Raw genomic sequence first — 20,853 nt, 5'->3', positions numbered from 1 at the left:
CCACTGCTTATTTCTAGGATAACAAACAAAATACACAGAGTGTATATATGCCAATGCGATAATCTTAAATACTGTTTGACTAAAGTGAAGGGGAGTCTCATAAAGGATTTGTCTGTTGATAGTAATATTATTTTCACTCAATAGGTGAATATATTACATATATTGATATCATAATCATTGACTCCACCTCCACCATCCCTTTTATAATGACAAACAGTAACTTGCTCTGTTCTCTTTATATTGAATCTCAGTAAATATGTATTTATCGAAAAACAACACACTGCACTTATCTTAGGCAAATTGGTGCCCTCTTAAAACCCCGACAGGTTCCCGTTTCGTGTAGACTTTGTCAAGGGGGAGCGGCTATAATTCCGATTCATGCCCCAGGCTTCAATGTGTGCTGATTTGTAGGATACAAATCAGCACACATTGAAGCCTGGGGCATGAATCGGAATTATAGCCGCTCCCCCTTGACAAAGTCTACACGAAACGGGAACCTGTCGGGGTTTTAAGAGGGCACCAATTTGCCTAAGATAAGTGCAGTGTGTTGTTTTTCGATAAATACATATTTACTGAGATTCAATATAAAGAGAACAGAGCAAATTACTGTTTGTCATTATAAAAGGGATGGTGGAGGTGGAGTCAATGATTATGATATCAATATATGTAATATATTCACCTATTGAGTGAAAATAATATTACTATCAACAGACAAATCCTTTATGAGACTCCCCTTCACTTTAGTCCAAACAGTATTTAAGATTATCGCATTGGCATATATACACTCTGTGTATTTTGTTTGTTATTTTATGAGACAGAGTGACGGTCTCAATTATTTCTAGGATAAGCAGCATAAAATGTATTGTACTGTTTTGGGATCTTGCCAGGTACTTGTGACCTGGATTGGCCGCTGTTGGAAACAGGATACTGGGCTTGATGAACCTCGGTCTGCCTCAGTATGGAAACACTTATGTTCTTATGTAGGCACACTTTGTAGCGCTATAGAAATGCTAAATAGTAGTAGTAGTAGTTATAGAATTTCCTTTCTCCCCTGGACTCTATATATATGGTGCCCATATTTGCAAGCGCTCCTGAGATGCACATGCAAATTAATTGACTAATGAGCTCTTAATCATCAATAATTGGGTACTAACAAGCAATTATTGATGATATTTAAAGTTTTTTAGAAGTTTTTAGTGACATGAACAGAAGTACATACATACATATATATATATATATTTTTTTTAGGAATGTTACACATATGTTCATTAGCTTTTAAATGCAAGTTTTTTATGTCATATATGTTTATTATTTTTATGATTATGTATTTTCATGTGCAGTCCTGTGACCCCTGATGCAGGTGTTTCTTCCACCAAAACACTGGCCCGTGTCGTGTCTTCAGCTTTGGTGCCTAATAGTTTCAACTAGAAGTCTCCCTGCTTCAGAGTCGTGTCTCCCTCTACTTTTTCATGATATTTATTGGCACTCAATAAAATTTGTCCACGCATCTGGCTGTGCACTATTCTGTAAGGCAGGATATCTGACTCCTATAGTGCATATCTGAAGAGGGGTCATGGCCAATGTCAGGGGCATTCCAAAATGTTACATGCGTAGTTATAGAATACTGGATCAGGATGCCCAGCTTAGGTGCCAGCATTTACACCAGGTGTCAGCAGGCATATGTCTGGCGCCCAACGTCTGGGCGCTTGGCGCTAAGGGCCCGATTCTATATATGGTGCCTAAAATTACACTTAAACGTATTCTAAATACAGCGTGTAAATCTACATGAGGGGTTATAGTTCTCATTCTGGGATATCTAACTTAGACTTAGTTCATATGACTACATCTAAGCACATCCATTAATACCAATGAAAAGCTGGCGTAAATCCCTGCGCTTAGATTTATGCGCATTGGCCCATATTTTATAACACTGCACGTTGATTTTGGAATGCCCATGAAACTCCCATTTCCATGCCCCTAAGCATGCCCCTTTTTGCCTATGAGCGTTAGAATTTAGGCGCAGTACATTACAGAATAGGCTTAGCAATGTACGGGTGTAAAATCTAATTTTTGCCAATTAGTGCTCGTTATTGCTTGTTAAGAGCTGTTAACAACGCTTATCAGCTTGTTAAAACAATTAATCTACATGCATAGTTGTAGAGTACGCCTAGATTTACACACAGAACTCTAGGTGCGCTATATAGAATCCAGGGTAAGCGTGATTCTATATAGGGCACGCACCTTTTATAGGATCGTGCTTAGCACCTACCTTTTTCGACATCCATACACAAAATGTGCTTTACATGTTTAAAATTCTTTATAAAAATTTCCCCCAATAGGGGACGATATTCACTAAGCCCACCAGTATTGAACTTTGTATATACTTTAATTCATATGTGCCTTTAGTGACATTTTAATGGGAAACTGTTGAAAATTTGGTAAGCATGGAGGGGCATTTTCGAACGGGGATGCCCATCTCTAAGGGCGCCCATCTCTGAGGACATCCTCGGGACGAGGCGGGGCAACCCGAATAATCGAAACAAGATGGGCGTCCATCTTTCGTTTTGATTATACGGTCGGGGACGCCCAAATCTCAACATTTAGGTCGACCTTAGAGATGGTCAACCTAAATGTTGAGATCGCAGACCTTAGAGCTGGGCAACCTCGGTTTTCGCCGGTAATGGAAACCGAGAACATCCATCTCAAAAATGACAAAATCCATTTGGTCGTGGGAGGAGCCAGCATTCGTAGTGCACTGGTCCCCCCTCACATGCCAGGACACCAACTGGGCACCCTAGGGGGCACTGCAGTGGACTTCACAAATTGCTCCCAGGTGCATAGCTCCCTTACCTTGTGTGCTGAACCCCCCAAAACCCACTCCCCACAACTGTACACCATTGCCATAGCCCTTATGGGTGAAGGGGGGGCACCTAAATGTGGGTACAGTGGGTTTGTGGTGGGTTTTGGAGGGCTCACATTTACCACCACAAGTGTAGCAGGTAGGGGGGGTGGGCCTGGGTCTGCCTGCCTGAAGTGCACTACACCCACTAAAACTGCTCCAGGGACCTACCTGCATACTGCTGTGATGGAGCTGGGTATGACATTTGAGGCTGGCATAGAGACTGGAAAAAAATGTTTTTAAACTTTGGTTTTTTTTGTGTGTGGGAGGGAGTTAGTGACCACTGGGGGAGTAAGGGGAGGTCATCCCTGATTCCCTCCAGTGGTCATCTGGTCAGTTCAGCCACCTTTTCGAGGGTTGGTCGTGAAAAAAAAGAGAACAAGTAAAGTCAGTGAAATGCTCATGAGGGACGCCCTTCTTTTTTCCATTATTGGCCGAGGACGCCCATCTCTTAACCACGCCCCATCCCGCCTTCAGTACACTACTGACACGCCCCCGTGAACTTTTTTCTTCCCCGCGATGGAAAGCAGTTGAGGATGCCCAAAATTGGCTTTTGATTATGCCGATTTGGGCGACCTTGGAAGAAGGACACCCATTTCCCGATTTGTGTCAGAAAATGGGCGTCCTTCTCTTTCGAAAATAAGCCTGATGGGGACTCAAATTCATGCCTATACTGCTCTTGCTATTTCTGCAGGAACAGGGCACAACTACCTGCACACATTTGAAAGTTCAGTTGTACACAAGCAGTTTTCTCCCCTGACCCAAGCACTGCCCTAGCAGAGCCTTTTTAAATTCAGCTAAAAGCATGTGTGTTGTGAAAGTTAATGCTTTGGTTTAGCTATTTTGAGGGGTTACAGTTTTCATCCTGGGATATCTAACTGATTAATGCTTTATTTGTCTGATAAGATCTCTTTGAAAATGGGTAAAAGTGTTTGATGCACCAGGCCAAAAGAGTTGCACACCTGGACTGTACAGGTGTGCATTAGGTGCATTAGGTCTGACAGACCAAACATCAGTGGCCATATTGCTTCTCTCACCTTGTTTGAAGTTGTCAAGGTTTCTGAACTCCACCAGATTGTTTCCATAGTAGTAATTGGTGATATATATCCTCCCATCTTTAGCCACAGGATCTTTCATCCAAGCCCCTTCGTTACGCCCATAGCTGTGGTGTCGCTCTGGAGCTTCCACTGAGGCGATGGTTCCTTCACATTCACTCTCTCTGCCTGGAGAAATACAGAAGCATAGTCATAGTACCTGCTCAGCTAAACCCAGTGCTACCTGACTGGAGACTGGAGCCTTTCTGCAAATTCAGCTGTTCTCAGGGCTTCCGAGAGGGGGGGGGACAGGGGGGACAAAATTCCCTGGGTCCAGACGTCCGGGGAGGGGGGCCCGGCACCGCCGCCAAAGTCCGGCCCACCCTCTGTCGCTTCCTGGCACTGAATTTAAGTGCCTCACCTTCAAAAGCGCAGCAAGCAGCGGCAGACCACTCCTTCCTTCCATGTCCCGCCCTCGCCTGACGTAACTTCCTCAAGGGCGGGACACAGAAGGAAGGAGTGGTCTGCCGCTGCTTGCTGCGCTTTCGAAGGTGAGGCGCTTAAGGTCAATGCAGAGGGCCCGGGGGTGGAGAGAGGGCCCGGTGGCGGGTGGATGGGGGGCCTGGTGACCTCGGGTGGGGGGACGACCTCGGGTGGGGGGGGCCCAGGGGCGGCCTTGTCCTGGGCCTGGCCCAGTCTCTTGGCGGCCCTGCCTGTTCCAGCATTAACTGGAAGTTATCTGGACACCAGCCGATATTCAGACCAATGCCCAGTTGACTTTACTGCATAAAATTAGGACAGCCTTTTCTGTACTGCCTTAACTCCGCCCCTGGTCTGCCTACAAAGTAGCTGGTTTCAGCATGGGCGGTTAGAGGGGATAATCTGCAGCACTGTCAGGTTAAGTGCCACTAAATATCCCTGGTTAGCCCCAGACAAGTGATTTAAACAGCCAGGAGCCTCTTCTGTCCATTTAAATTGATTTGAATATCAACCCCCTCAGTTTTTCATTTTTTGTGTAGTAGCAGCCACATTCTTTCATTCAGCATAAGGATAATGCAGACCTGGCAAGTAAAGTTGCCAAGAATTTCAATGTCATATGGGACAAACTAAACCTGATTTTACCCCACTGCATGAATGGACAAGTAATTCTAATTTCTTTAATAATAATAACAACAAGACAAGCTGGACTACATGTCCCTAAGTGCAATAGGGTAAAACCCAGACTAGATCAGATTGTTTCTAAAGAGTTGTTGCAAACCTGCTGCAAACTAATTACAACCGGCCGATATTCAAAACTAGCCAGGAATGGCACCTGGCTGGTTAAATAATACTTAGCTGGCTATTCGGCAATATTCAGCTGGAGATAGCCGGCTGTCTCCCAATGAAAATTTCTGGTTAGTCCCTAGCAGATAGCTGGTAATATTGAGCAATATAACCAGCTTTCCGTCTATTTTCAGTGTTTCACCGGCCAAGTTTGGCAGCCAAATATGGCAGCGTCAATGTCTGGAATATCTTTGGCTGGTTCCAACTTAACTAGCCAGCGCTGAATATCGGCTTGGCTGGTTAGGTTGGAACCGGCCACAAATAAACCGGATATTCAATGCTGGTCACTGGAAATGGCCTGGCAATGAATATCCGGGCTCTGTGCTGACCACGGGAGGCAACTCGGCTACCTCTCGAAATGTGAATATCATTCTCCAAGGTTTAAAATGGACAGTCTTCTAATCCTCCTCCATGGGTGTAGTTTGGGGGGGGGGGGGGTGAGGGGGGCAGTACCTCCCAAAAGACCTGCCACCCCATCCTCCAATCCCCTGAGCTGCCGGCAGCATCAGTGAGAAAGCAGTACCCACGCTGCTTTAGATGCCCCAGGAAGCCTTTTTTTCTCCTTCAACTTCCTGTTCCCAAGTAGGCGGGAAGCTATAGGAAAGAGAAGGGCTTCCGGGGTAGATCTAAAGCAGTATGCCTGCTGCTTTCTCGCTGAGGCTGCTGGTAGCTCGGGGGATTGGAAGACTGGGGTGGGGGGGGGGCATACTGGGTGCCACTGGAAGACTCCAGTGCTGTGGTGATGGTGGCGGCAGCGGCAGTAGCGGTGGTGGCTCAAAGGAGATCCAGAGAGACAGGGCGGGCCCAGGCCAGGAAGGGTAAAAAAAAAATGAGACCACTGGGGGGGAGGACTAAGAGAGAGAGATGGAGACAGTGGCGTAGCCAGACAGCCAATTTTGGATGGGCCTGAGCCCAAAGTGGGTGGGCACAATATTTTCTCTGCCCTGCCCTACCGCAAAATATAAATACATTAGCTAATAAGGATCCTCAAGCTCTGTCAGCTGAAGACTTTCTCTGAAGGTGGCCAGAACTCCCTTTTACCAAACTTGGCAGGCAGCAGCAACATCAGTAAGCCACTGATGCCAGCACCCTATGCCTGCTTAGCTGTCGGTGACTCAAGCATGCTGTCACCGACTGCAGAGCTTGGTAGAAGGAAGTTCTGGCCGTCTTTGGAGGAAGTCCTCAGCTGGGGAGGCTTGGAATCCCTACCAGCTATACAGCAAGGGTCAGAACTGGTGTTAGACATGCTAGGGCCCCCTCCCTGATCCCCTCTCCTCCCTGCCTGCCCTCCGATTTCCCAACCTGCCATTACTGTCACACCAACAGACCCTCACCAAATACAGAACAAGGGATCACGTATCAGAAATAAAAAATATTTAGACAAAAATTAAACTCGGAACCCCAAAAAGTTAAACTTAGCATGTACTTCAACACTGGAGAAATAAAAACAGAAATGCATTTCCTTTCCCCTGAACACGATACAAACACATTTGCTATGTAGATTTTCCAAAGCCAACATATTCCATTTAAAACATTCAAAATACATTACTTTTTTCTACCTTTGTGGTCTGGACATTGTATTTTTCCATCATGTTGGTTGCAGTTTCTTTTCTGCTTTCCTGTCTGTCGTCTTCTAATTCTCTTTTGAGCGGCTGCTGTCCATTTGTCTTCTTTTACCTTCACTACACCTGCTTCTGACATATTGACTTCTTATTTTTAGCTCTTTCCTCTCTTTTTTCTTCTTTCTGCCTTGCTGTCAACTCAAATTTCACCCTCTCACTGTTCTCCTCCTTTTTAGTTTACAGCTACCTATCAGATTTTCATCTTTTTCTCTCACCCACTAGCTTTTCCATTTCCCCATCTCACTCCTTCCTCAGCCCTCCATTCCCTTTCATTACCATATTTCTATCCTCTGTAATCACTATCTATTTATTTATTTCCTTGCCACCCTCTTCCTCTCCCTCCTGGCCTCTCCCACATGGTTCCGCTATCTTCCTTTCCTCCACCCTTCTAGCCCAGCATCTGCTCCCTCTTTCTCCCCACCCCACTCTTGCAGGCTTACATCTCTCTGCCCCTTCTCTCTTCCCTCCTGCCCTCTCCCTCATGTTCCAACATTTCTCCCTCTCTCTTCCTTCACTCCCACTGTCTGGCACCTCTCTATCACCCTTCTGCTCCTGAATCCAACATCTCCTCCTTTCTCCCCTCGCCAGCTCCTGTGTTTCTCTCTCCGTCTCATTCACCGCCAGGTCCAATATATCTCCCTCTCTCCCACTTTCTACCATTTCTCCCTCTCTTGTGCCATGGGTCCAACACTTCTCTTCCCCCTCCCCCCATACAGCATTTTCTCTCTTCCTCCCTTCCACTGCCATGCCCAACATTTCTGCCTCTCCCCCTCCCTTGTGCCCCATCCAACATCTCTTCCTGCCCTCCACCATCATGTCCAATTTTTCACCATCTATCTTCTCCTCCTCACCACCCACTGTCCAAGTCCAACATTTACCATTTCTCCTTCCCCACTACCCCCCTATGTCCAACATTTCTCCCTCTCTTGTCCCTTTCCCCTCCCAATGCAAGATTTTTTCCTTTCTTACCCCTCTCTACCCTATGTCCCACAATTCTCTCTCTCTCTCTTGCCCCTCTCCACCTCATGCCCCCCTTCCAGCATCTATCTTAAGAAGACCTTCCCCCAACTCTCCATCTCTTCAATGGGGCACAGCACCACCCTTAGCAGGCTGAGGTCCGATCCTGCTTCTGCCTCCCTCTCTCCCACAGCGCTTCTCAAACGCTGCCTACCTACCGCCGCCACGATCTAGCATCTTCCTCCCATCTCAGCACTGCAGCAGCGGAGCAGCAGTAGCGATTCATGCTGCCTCCTGCTTCGTTCTAACCCGGAAGCATCTCCTCTGCCGCGTCCCGCCCCCATTATTACAACTTCCTGTTTCTGCTGGGGCAGGACGCGGCAGAGGAGATGCTTCCAGGTTAGAACGAAGCAGGAGGCAGCATGAATCGCTACCGCTGCTCCGCTGATGCAGTGCTGAGACGGGAGGAAGATGCTAGATCGTGGCGGCGGTAGGTAGGCAGCATTTGAGAAGCGCTGTGGGAGAGAGGGAGGCAGAAGCAGGATCTGACCTCAGCCTGCTCCCTCCACTGCTGAAATTGAAGCTCTCCACTGCTGGGTGGGCCTGAACCCCAACTGGGTGGGCCTAGGCCCACCCAGGCCCACCCAGGCCCACCCGTGGCTACAACCCTGGATGGAGAAGGAGCAGAAGATGGATAGAACCTCAGGTGGCACTCTTTCTGGAGTGGCATCTCCCTCTTCCTTCGTCCACCCCCTTCCCTGAGTTTACCTTCTTTGTCTATTTTCCAAAAGGCAGCGGCAGCGATTCCCATACACTGCCCTGCCACCAGCACCAGCCTCTTCTCTTTACTGTGCCTGCCTCTCAGATGTGACTTCCTGTTTCCTTAGAGGTGGGCTGCAGTAGAGATGAGGCCAGTGCAGGCAGCAGGGCAATGCATGAGTATCACTGCCACCACTGCCTTTTGGACAATGGGAAAAGAAGGTAAACTCAGGGAAGGGGATGGAGGAAGGAAGGGAGAGATGCCAGACTTGGGGGTGGGGGTGGGGGGTGGGGTGGAGGCAGCAATTCAGTCTTGCCTCAGGTGGCATCTTGCTGTGAACTGCCCTTGTGCTCCTTCAAAATAAGAAGCAGGCCATGTGCAAGCTGTCTATTCCATTTTAGCAGTCATAGCTGCAGAATGCACTGAAAGCAGCCTGACATCTCTGATTATATGTGGCCATGAATTCCCCTAGCTAATGTCATGTAAAGAAGTATCTAGAAAGAGCCAGGAGGTTTCTGTTTACCACTATTTAATATTAAACCTGTCTCCCTAAATCAAATTTCAGAAGACACATCAGCATGAAGCTCTCAGCAGCTCATGGAGCCTACTTACTTTGATACTGAACTTCTGATCCATTAATGGCCCCTTGACTATATCCAAAGGACAGCATGGTCACTGGTGGGTTTCTAATGGTAACTGTTGTGGCTTTGGTAGTACTAGGTTCGCTGGTTGTAGCTGCTGTTGTTGTGATAGTAGTGCTGGTGTCAGGAACCTCAGTTCTTTCTGTAGTTGTCACCTTGACCTCTTGTACAAAGTAGGGTGCAGAACTTCTTTCTTCTGACCTGGTCTCCTGCCTATCAATTTGAGATCCAGTCTTTGCTGTACTTTCTGAGAAGAGAATGAATTATGTCAGGTTAAAGAAGGTAGAATTGTCAAGTATTCTTTTCAGAATGTTTGATCACAGAGGAACACTCATGTATTAAAATTCTATAGTAGAACTGGACTTATTTCTGATGTTAGGATATTTGAAATGCCAAAAATATGAAGATCAGTATGAAGAATTTTAGTCTCTATAGTATTGAGACATTACTTAAAAATATTGACACCAAACAGAATCTATGAGGTTGATCAGTCACCATTTTTATCTACTGCATGGGCTTAAATGATGAGAGCAAAGAGGTCTCATCATATTTTTTATACATGCATGCAGTGGAAAGACCACACAAATATGTAAAATCCCAAATTTATGGTTGAAGAACAACTCCAGTTTCAACAACTATATCATTTTTTTTTAAGGTGAGCAAAAACATCTGCAAAGGTGACAGCTTTGATTAAGTCCACATGCAATGGGCTAAGCATTACTTGAGGAAATTATTTCCCCAAACAGGAGAATGGTATAATCCCATCTGTCCCTTTGGGTGTAGGAAGGTCTCACTGGCTCTGTAAATCTTGTAGAGAAAAGAACACCTTGCTATAGCTCCTATATGAAAGTTTACAACTGTAGATCTTTTTTTTTTATTGATTTGCAATGTATATACAATAAACAAAATCAAGCAAATAATCAGAATTAACATTAGGGGAAAAGGAATAAACCAAATGAAAAAGAAAAACAGTCTTTAAGGGCCCTGTTTACAAAGGAACGCTAGCATTTTTAGTGCATACTAACCATGTAGATACCCATAATATTCCTATGGGCATCTACACGGTTAGCACATGCTAATTTTTAGCGCATGCTCAAAACGCTAGTGCGCCTCTGTAAATGGGGCTCTTAATATTTAGTCCACATCTAGGGAGCCAATAGGACCAACAATTACAAAGTAAAACTAAGGCAAATATATTAAGCTGAATGGATAAATGTTAAACTATAACACTACCACCATTTACACAACCTAAATAACTAAATTGTTATTTTTACCAGCCTGAAGAACAGATTTATCTGCTAGAAACAATTCCAATTGAGAAGGATCAAGGAAAACATATTTATTGCTTCCATAAGTAATCATACATTTAAATGGAAATTTAAGGAAAAAAGTAGCTCCCATAGCCAAGGCCCTAGGCCTTAGCTGCAGGAACTCTTTCCTCCGAAGATAAGTCTGTCTGGCTATGTCCGGGAACATATAAATTTGCTGGCCACAAAAGGGAACACGACAACTGTAGATCTTATGAAAAAGATTTCATATCTGCTACATGTACAGTGAAAGAGATGACTATCTTTCCTACATTCCATCATGTCCAAAAATTTGGGAAATGTAATGAGAATTCAGTGCAAGTCCATATGTACCTGCATACTGGACAAATGCCATACGGGATTTGGAAGTAGATTCTTCATATGGAATGGGGATTTTGACCAGCCTATAACTATTTATATAAGGGATGGAAGACACTACAGTGTTGACCTGAAAGTGATAAGCTGCTAGATTTGACTATCACAACTGCAAATCATTTAGTTCTTGCTGGCTTGCAGTTAAATGTAAGAACTGTAAATGGAGACTGAGGTAGCATCTTTCTCCTCTTGCATCAAGGAGCATACAAGACTTCCTATTTAGCTGGCACCCAGCATGTTCCCCCTTTCCACAAAGCTTTGTAATAATCTAAAAGAAGAGTCTATAAACCATTTTTAAAATGGACTTGGGGAAAATCCACTGCTTATTTCTAGGATAAGCAGCATAAAATGTAATGTACTGTTTTGGGATCTTGCCAGGTACTTATGACCTGGATTAGCCACTGTTGGAAACAGGATGCTGGGCTTGATGGACCTTTGTTCTGTCCCAGTATGGCAATACTTATGTTCTTAATGTAGTTGTGGTAACTGATTAGTGCAGGAATGCCCCCTCTCTTTCCCCCAGACACATTCCCGGTTTGTTAGAAACTGATGTTTTATCACTTACCTACCTCGAAATAAAAATAAGCCCCCTTAGAAACATCAGATGCTCATGTGGAGTTCAATCAAATGCAATAAATAAATAAATAAATTATTCTTTGCTTGTTCCAAAATGCCCACTTATCATACAAGGCAATTCTATAAATTGGTGCCTCAATGCCGTGCGTTTACCACCAATTCTATAATGGCATTTTGGCGTCAAGATTCTTTTACAGAATGCTAGCATATGTCAGCACAGGTGTGCCAGTGTTTTATTTATTTATTTTATTTTATTTATTTGTTGCATTTGCATCCCACATTTTCCCACCTCTTTGCAGGCTCAATGTGGCTTACAATACATCATGAATAGTGGAAATGAGAAGAGAATAGACATTTGGTATTAAAGAAGGATTTTGGTTACATGATAATGATAAAGCATAATAGTAAAATATCAAGAAAACAATATAAGATAGTTCTAGATGCATGTGGGGGATTTCACATGTGTTGATCTTTGTGATATGTATTGTTGAAGAGATGGGTCTTCAGTAGTTTGCGGAAGCTGGTTAGTTCATAGATCGTTTTTAGGTTGCGTGGCAGCGCGTTCCAGAATTGTGTGCTCATATAGGAAAAGGTTGATGCGTGCGTTAGCTTGTATTTTAGACCTTTACAGTTGTGGAAATGAAGATTAAGGAATGTGCGAGATGATTTTTTAGCATTTCTGGGTGGTAGGTCTATCAGGTCTGACATGTAGGCTGGGGCATCGCCATGGATGATTTTGTGAACTAGGGTACACACCTTGAACGCGATGCGTTCTTTGAGTGAGAGCCAGTGTAGCTTCTCTCGTAGAAGTTTAACACTTTCATATTTTGGTGTGCCCTCTTATGCCATGTCAATGGCAGATGTAAGTTGATGTGCCTAAGTGCGCTAATTAATGCATGTAGTTTATAGTATTTTATAACCTATGGGGCCCTTTTACTAAGCTGTGGTAAAAAGTGGCCTGCGGTAGTTTGGACGCATGAAATTGGCACATGCTGGGCCATTTTTTTTACTGCAGCTGGGGAAAAAGGCTTTTTTTTAATGGGGCACTACATGACCATGCGCTAAAATTAAAAGTAGTGTGCAGTTATTTACTGATTGAGCCCTAGAAACATAGAAACATGACAGCAGATAAGGTTCAAATGGCCCATCCAGTCTGCCCATCCTCAGTAACCACTAACTCCTCCTTTTCCTAAGAGACCTCACATGTCTGTCCAATTCCTTCATAAACTCTGACACAGTCTTCGTCTCCACGACCTCCACCAGGAGGCCATTCCATGCATTCACCACCCTATTCCGTGAAAGAGTATTTCCTCAGATTCATCCTAAGCCTATTTCCTCTTGACTTCTTCACATGCCCCCTCATTCCAGCAGTTTCCTTCATTTGAAAAAGGCTCACCTCCTGTGCATTATCGACACTGAGGTATTTCTATCATATCCCCTCTCTCCCGCCTCTCTTCCAGCGTATACATGTTGAGGTTTCTGAGCCTGTCCCTATATGTTTTATGACCAAGACTGCCAACCAATTTTGTAGCTGCCCTCTGGACTGACTCCATCTTTCCATAAGTGTGGTCTCCGGAATTGCACACACCCTTTGACCTAGCGGTAAGTGCTCATACGCTACTCACATGGTAATCATGCAGCGTGCACCAATGTGGCCATGCTCCCGATTCCCGCCAGGAACACCTCCCTCAGTAGAAAATAGAAAAATATTTTCTATTACAGGAAACAGTACGTGCCAACTTCAATTACTGCCGGGCACCCATGCTACGCTGGCAATAATGTCAATTTGGCACATGCTGCCTTCACGTTAACCCTACTGCTGCTTAGTAAAAGGGCATAACTGGGAGACATGCACATGGCCCATGCATGCTCCACCCATGTGTGTGCTGTAGGGAGATATATTAGAGGATAAACTCCTAATATAATCTGAGGTACTTGAGCTGGTAGAACACTACTAAATAGCAATTATTGTGGACACGTTTCTAGGGGTAGCATGTACCTCTTATTTGTCCATAGACTTTTCTGACTAGCTGTACCAATGAAAGGAACAATGCCACAAATGGATATATATATATATATATATATATATACAAAGAAATCTGATCAGCTAAATATTCTGTATGAGAGATTACAACAAATATATTGTGCAAAATAAACACTTAGCAGCTAGTAATTCACTGATCACAAGTCCTGAAAAACCAGTCTTTCACAGACAAAAGCCTTAGACTAACTATCCTGACTGTAAGTAATAAATCCTGTTCCCTTACCCTGTAGTCCATATTGCAGACTGTCAGTGGATGAAGAATCGGATTCCACCATTGAGACTCTAGCAGGATTTTCCCTGCGAGTCTATCTCAGTCCATGAATAAAGTCCAAGGTCTTGACTCTGTATACCGATTACACAGTCTTTTTGGGTAAGGCCTCATTGCTGCAGCAGAACTGACCTTGTCAGTTTATCACAAGGAAAATGCAGTTCCCTGGTGTGTTTAGGAAAATCAGTCTCTCTCTCTTCTCAGAGCCATCTATCCACCAACAAGTGTGTTGTTGCCCCCCCCCCCCCTGCAGTTAGGCACTACTTTACAGGAGAGCACCTAGGGGCCGATATTCAGACTGCGGGAGGCAGTTTGGCTAACTCTCGTGATCGGCGGTGATACCAGCATTAAATATCCATTTCTTTTGTGACTGGCTCAAACTTAACCAGCCAAGCCAATATTTAGCGCTGGCAAGTTAAGTTTATAGCGGCCAAAGATAGGCCTGCTATTTGAGTGGCCTGATTTGGCTGCCATACTTAGCCTGCAATGCACTGAATATTCATGGATAGCCAGTTATATCGCATGATATAACCAGTTAGTTGCTAAGCTCTGACTGCGAATATTTAGTGGGAGATAGCTGTCTATCTGCCGCTGAATATTTTGCAGATAGCCCGTTAAATGCTATTTAACCGACCAGGAGCCAATCCTGGCCAGTTAAATAGCACTGAATATTAGGGGGCTAGTGCACATGGGCACCTGTCAATTAATGGCACCTTTGATGTGTATAATTGATATGCACCTCTAGATACCACTTCACAGAATTGCCCTAATGTTTCTAAAGATGGATAAGTAATTTGCCCAAGACTTCATTATTTATGGTCATTGCTGTTTGCAGCTACATTGTACCACTCTTAAAAGAAACAGGATGGCTATAACCAATCAATGAGGCTGACTTTCCATTTCCAGCACTGTCTTGTGTATTCATTACACTATAATTATAAGTAGCACATTTTGACTACTTCTTTATGGGAGTCACCAAGAACAAAAAACTACAAGGGGATTATTCAAAAGCACTAATATTGTCCCATTTAGAGTGAGATATGAGAAAAGCAGAGGGCATCACAAAGGATTTGCTTGTATTGCACTGATATGAGTGAGAACTAAATGTTAACTATGTTCCTTGGTTCTTGCCTATTTCCTGATTTTCCTGCTGGCTGTGATTCCTCGCTTCCTGTGCCTCTGCTCATGCTCCGCTATTCCAGGTCTATGTTTTTATTCCAACTGGCCATGTCTTCTGTAACCTTGGATTCCTTGTCCATGCTCCTGCCTATGGATTGTGCTTCATGTCCTATGCCTACCCATAGATTCCCACAAATGGGTGAGTGATGGAACTTTCCCATCGTAACATAGTTCTTTATATATTTAACCTTGTATTGCGAGGCTGGAAAAGATTAAACTGCCTTTGGATTTGCTGTGGTGTGTACTGCTTATTACTAGAGGACCAATCCCTTGTGATCACATATGTCCCAATAGGTTCCCCTCACAGGTAAAGTATGCACCCATTTCAGGATATTTTAGTTATTTATACACCCAACCTGCACCCAAAAGGGAGCCCAAAAACAGCCCAAGCTGCTGAACGGGCATTGAGGGGGGGTCCCACCAAACGCGCTTGCTCTGCCTCCTCTCCTCTTCCTACGTGGCTACTCTGCTCCAACTACTGCACTCTCTCCTCCATGATGTGCTACTGCTATGCTCCTCCTCCAGAGCAACAACGCGTGATGAGTCATCATCAGCTGATGACCTCATCACCCACCTCACCCTCCTATTGGTCAAATTTGGAGCCGGAATGAGGCTTGAGATGCACCAAGTCCAATGAAGCAAAAACCCACAGAAGGTGATCTCTCCACAGGAGAACAGACAAGCTTGGTGCATCTCAAGCGAACAAACAGTGGATCTAGTAAAAGTCCTCTCACAATGGGTGTCTTCCTGAACAAGGTCTTTATTTAAATCTGCACAAATGACCCGACACGTGACCTTGTTCAAGAAGGCACCCATTGTGAGAGGACTTTTATTGGATCCACTGTTTGTTCGCTTGAGATGCACCAAGCCTAATTTCCGCTCCAAATTTGACCAATAGGGTGACAGTAGAGACAGATCAAGGAACAAGCTTAGCGGCTGCCCAAAAAAAACAAAAAAAGCCCAAAGTGTCGCATCTCACAACTGTCAGAAAGTGCCAGCAGGCAGCTCAAAAACCCTACCCAACTCTGCAGGAAAGCTGCAGAGTTGGCAACCCTGGCCATAGCGGCCATGTCAGGTTTATTTTAATAAAGATCTTTCTGGACTCCTAATCTGCTCTGGTTTTCCTCTTGTTGTTGACTTGAAGAGCCTCTTTTGGTGTTGTGCATGCCTAAATTAGGCACGATTCCTGGTCATAAGAACTATTCTATAAACCATGCCTAACTTTATGTGCGGAATATAGAATAGCGCTTTGTTTGGTACCATATATAGAATTCACCCCTATGTGACTTATGTGCATTGGTTACAGAATAGTGTCTAGCACTTATGCATGTGAACGGTACCAACAACTGAACGTTATGCGTGTAAGTGCTAGTATTCTGTAACATATGGGTGCTCTTGTTGCCTGTATATAGGTGCCAGCTTATAACATTTTTAAAGCATTTTTGTTGTCCTATTTCTTTCTTTCAAATCATGCAGAAATCATTTCAGTCTTTCTCAGGACTAACAGGTATGGTAGAGATAACAAACAGACCAGTGGTATACCAATGAAGGGGGGGTGGGGGGAAGGAGGAAGAGGAGAGAGTAGGCCATGGCTCCCTGGCTCCAGCCTGAGGGGGAAGCTGGAGAAGGAGCTGGAAGGTCACAAAAACAAAGCAGAGATCCTTTGTAATGTGGTATGTGTTGTAAACATTGGCCCCCAGGGTGCTAGAGATCCATGGTACACCAGTAAAACAGATACTTTATAGATGCACATGGAAACAGTTTGACAGGAAAGTCTTTCTAGTAAAAATGATTGAAATTAGGCCCAATGTTTTTTTTCAGTCAAAAACACTGAAAAATGGCCATTTCTAATGTTTGTATTTTCACACTGGGGCAAAACGTTTCTACATTTACATCCCAATCTGTGCCTCCTTTCAGTACTAAAACACTGCTATCAAGATAGCAGATTATTTGTGCTCTGACAGTATCCAGACACAAATAATCAGTTTCTAGCTCTGTATCCCAGTTTTCAAGACAATAGTATGGTATATATTTTCAAACCCACACTAAACCAGCTTACAGTTGCAATATCATTAGACAGACACTAGTATTTATGTACCATCAAAACTCTTATTGTGTGCTAAAACGTAGAAATAAACATTGGACTGCAACTGTGACACCAAGATTGGGTATAATGCTCTTTTTCCTTTACTAGGCCTCCACTGATTCATTGAAAACCTAATGAATAGCTACATTAGCATTTGTTTTTGATGGCAGCACCTTGCAGTTTTAAATCAACATATCCTCTATCCCTTCAGGAATGTCTCCACAGGTACCATCAACATATCTTGAAGTTTCCAAAAGACCCTCTGTGGTTGGGATACAATATCTGACAGCATGTGGCTTTGCATTTGGAAAGAAAAAGTGCCTTTAAACATCTGGATGAGATTACAGTCCAAATGATCCCCCCATCACCACCCCCTAGTACACAACAAGAAATGGGTCAAAGCACATTGTGTTGATTAGAACTCCCCATTGATCCATGGCTCATAAGTCACCATTTGTGAATCAGAGAGTGAGATAACACAAAACAAAAAACAAATTATAGGCCACTAGTTGAAAGGTTCAGAGATTGTGAGTTACAAATTTTAATTTCTGTTTACTGAAAGACTATATTTTGGTAATCTTGACATTTGCGAATTTAAAAGAATTTGACCCTCTGATTAACTCACTTTACCACTACAAATAAGTCTTGAAGGCCTACAACTTATTAATATAGCTTGGGTAAACTTGCCCACAATGATTCAGGAATTATGAGTTCAAGACCACATAGTGGAGTCAGAAAAGCCCATATGCAAAATGTTTGCAAATTATGATCTGCCCATCACAAATTCTGGATCACACTATTTTTATATAAAACACTCTTTTAGTGTCTGCAGGAACTTGGTGTCACATAGAATTGTCTAGATAGGAAATGACCAATATTCCTAGCTCTTATTATCACAGGACCATTGACTTAGAGGGGCATTTTCGAAAGGGACGTCCTTGCAAAACGTCCCCATCCAGGGGCGGGGAAACCCGTATTTTCGAAACAAGATGGACGTCCATCTTTCGTTTCGATAATACGGTCAGGGATGCTCAAATCCTGAAATCTGGTCGTCCCTAGACTTGGTTGTTTCTGATTTTCGGCGATAATCAAAACCAAGGATGTCCATCTCAGAAACGACCAAATGCAAGCCATTTGGTCGTGGGAGGAGCCAGCATTTGTAGTGCACTGGTCCCCCTGACATGCCAGGACACCAACCGGGCACCCTAGGGGTGCTAAAACCCACTCCCCACAACTGTACACCACTATCACAGCCCTTACAGGTGAAGGGGGGCACCTAGATGTGGGTACAGTGGGTTTCTGGTGGGTTTTGGAGGGCTCGCTGTTTCCTCTACAAATGTAACAGGTGGGGGGGATGGTCCTGGGTTCGCCTTCCTAAAGTGCACTGCACCCACTAAAACTGCTCCAGGGACCTGCATACTGTTGTGATGGACCTGAGTATGATATCTGAGGCTGGCACAAAATATTTTGAAAGATGTTTTTTGAGGGTGGGAGGGGGTTAGTGACCACTAAGGGAGTAAGGGGAGGTCATCCCCAATTCTTTCTGGTGGTCATCTGATCATTTCGGGTACCTTTTTGTGCCTTGATCATAAGAAAAACACGACCAGGTAAAGTCGTCCAAGTGTTCGTCAGGGATGTCCCTGTTTCTTTCGATTATGGGTCGAGGATGTCCTAGTGTTAGATATGCCTAAGTCCCGCCTTCGCTACGCCTCTGATACGCCCCCTTGAACTTTGGCCATCCCTGCGATGGAAAGCAGTTGGAGATGTCCAAAATTGGCTTTCGATTATACTGATTTGGACGACCCTGTGAGAAGGATGCCCATCTTCCGATTTATGTCGAAAGATGGGCGTCCTTCTGTTTTGAAAATGAGCCCATTAGTATTGTTTCCCCTCCCCCCAAATACTAGTCTGGTAATTTTTAAGGGAATATAGAACCAGAGAGGAATATAATCCATAGGTGCTCTTTAAGCATAAAATAGAAGTAATAAATATTATGAAATAAACTATAACAGAGGAAGGTATGAAACATCAACTAAAGGATTAACCATTAAAAGAAGATCCTAAGAAAAATGAATTATGTGAACCCAGGGTCTCTATGTACCCTAGTACTTATGGGGTACATTGTGGAATGTGCTTCTGTGTAATGGATTGTGAGTGGTGATAATCATTCAGGGGTACCACTTGCACCAACTCCAGGGTAAAACTAATGAGAATTTGTCGCTGCTGCTACATGGAAAACCAGGGGAGGAGTTTTGATGTCATGGAGATCATAAATAGGTTGTGGAGGGAAATCTATTGTTTTCTGTCCTCTGCCTTCCAAAAGCAGGCTGAGAGCTCAGGAGCTGAGGGACTCGGGCCTTATGGAGAATGGATTCTAAGCATTAAGCCAGCCTTTGGGTAAATGAAACGAGTGATCCAAAGGCAATCCCAGAGTGAGATATCTTAGAGAGAGGAGTTTGTCTTCTATTCTCCTTCTATCAAACTGACTGGGTAGAGCGCAGAACTCTCCCAAGGAATTGAAAGGTTTACCTATTCTTTCACTAGGAAAAGACATCACAGTGAGACTGAGTTGACCTGGTGACCAATTAAGTATCTTGGGAGAGGACTGTCAGTCTGAAGGCCTATGTCCCGCTAAGTTGGGAGAGGATGTTTAACAAGAGTATTGAGGCAAGGGAGTTTGGGCTATTTTTAGCTGAATCCTATTTTGGGGAAAGTACCAGTAGGTGTCCCTTGGGCTTAGGGAACCCACAAATGAGTAAGTGGGAGGAGTGGCCTAGTGGTTAGGGTAGTGGACTTTGGTCCTGAGGAACTGAGTTCGATTCCTGGCACAGGCAGCTCCTTGTGACTGTGGGCAAGTCACATAACCCTCCATTGCCCCATGTAAGCCACATTGAGCCTGCCATGAGTGGGAAAGCACGGTGTACAAATAAAATAAAAAATAAGTAAAGTGCTGTTCACAAATCCTGAGAGGAAAAGAAGAGGTGAGATTGTGCCTGAGAATGCTATAGAGGATTCTGTCTGAAGGAGCCAAATTGTGAGGAGATACTGAGGAGAGGAGAAGATCATGCATGCATGCAAAAAATCTCACCACTAATTCTGTGTCTTTCATTATTTATTTTCACTTTTATGTAATGTCTTTGAGCTAACAGATGAGCTATTTCCTTTTAATTTCACCCAGTAAATTATAATTTTCTAATACTATTGGGGTGAATTGTTTATTTGAACTGACTGTTGGAGTGATTTTGGAAGATAGAATACAGAAAAGGAAAGGTGGTCTGCAGACAGCACACAGGGAGCAGAAAGAAGCAAATCACACATCAAGATGGGGTGAGATATTTATTCAGCACAAGAGATCTCATATAGTAAAAATGCCTGATGTGGACTACATTTTACCACAGCAAAGAGCTACGTCAGGGGCTAAGAAGTTCCCTGTGCTGTGCTTCTTGAGGATTTTGGAGCTGTGCTAAAGAGTTTTCGTGCAATTAAACTCTGGAATTTGTTGCCAGAGAATGTGGTAAAAGCAGTTAGCTTAGCAGGGTTTAAAAAATATTTGGCTAATTTCCTAAAAGAAAAGTCCATAAGCCATTATTAAGATGGACTTGGGGAAAAACACTGCTTATTTCTAGGATAAGCAACATAAAATCTGTATAACTCTTTTGGGATCTTGCCTAGATTGGCCACTGTTGGAAACAGGATACTGGGCTTGATGGACCTTTGCTCTGTCCCAGTATGGCAAAGATTATCCAAACGACTTCCTTAGTTGATGATTTTGCAGAAACACT

The 20,853-nt window shown here is 43.9% G+C and overlaps 1 protein-coding gene across 1 annotated transcript in view; it reads right to left on the bottom strand.

The window, feature by feature from the left end:
• OLFML2A (olfactomedin like 2A) overlaps positions 1-20,853 on the bottom strand; it is a 149,655-nt gene that overhangs the window by 6,852 nt on the left and 121,950 nt on the right. Inside the window, exons 6-7 of the mRNA XM_030207375.1 lie at positions 9,208-9,483; positions 3,937-4,122 (exon numbers count right to left, since the gene is read on the bottom strand). Coding sequence (XP_030063235.1) covers positions 3,937-4,122; positions 9,208-9,483 — 462 coding nt within the window. The remainder of the gene's footprint in view (positions 1-3,936; positions 4,123-9,207; positions 9,484-20,853) is intronic.

The sequence above is a fragment of the Microcaecilia unicolor genome, chromosome 6, assembly GCF_901765095.1.
Source record: "Microcaecilia unicolor chromosome 6, aMicUni1.1, whole genome shotgun sequence".
NCBI lineage: Eukaryota > Metazoa > Chordata > Amphibia > Gymnophiona > Siphonopidae > Microcaecilia > Microcaecilia unicolor.
The sequence above is the reverse complement of the archived record's forward strand: the minus strand, read 5'-3'. Positions and strand labels throughout refer to the sequence as shown.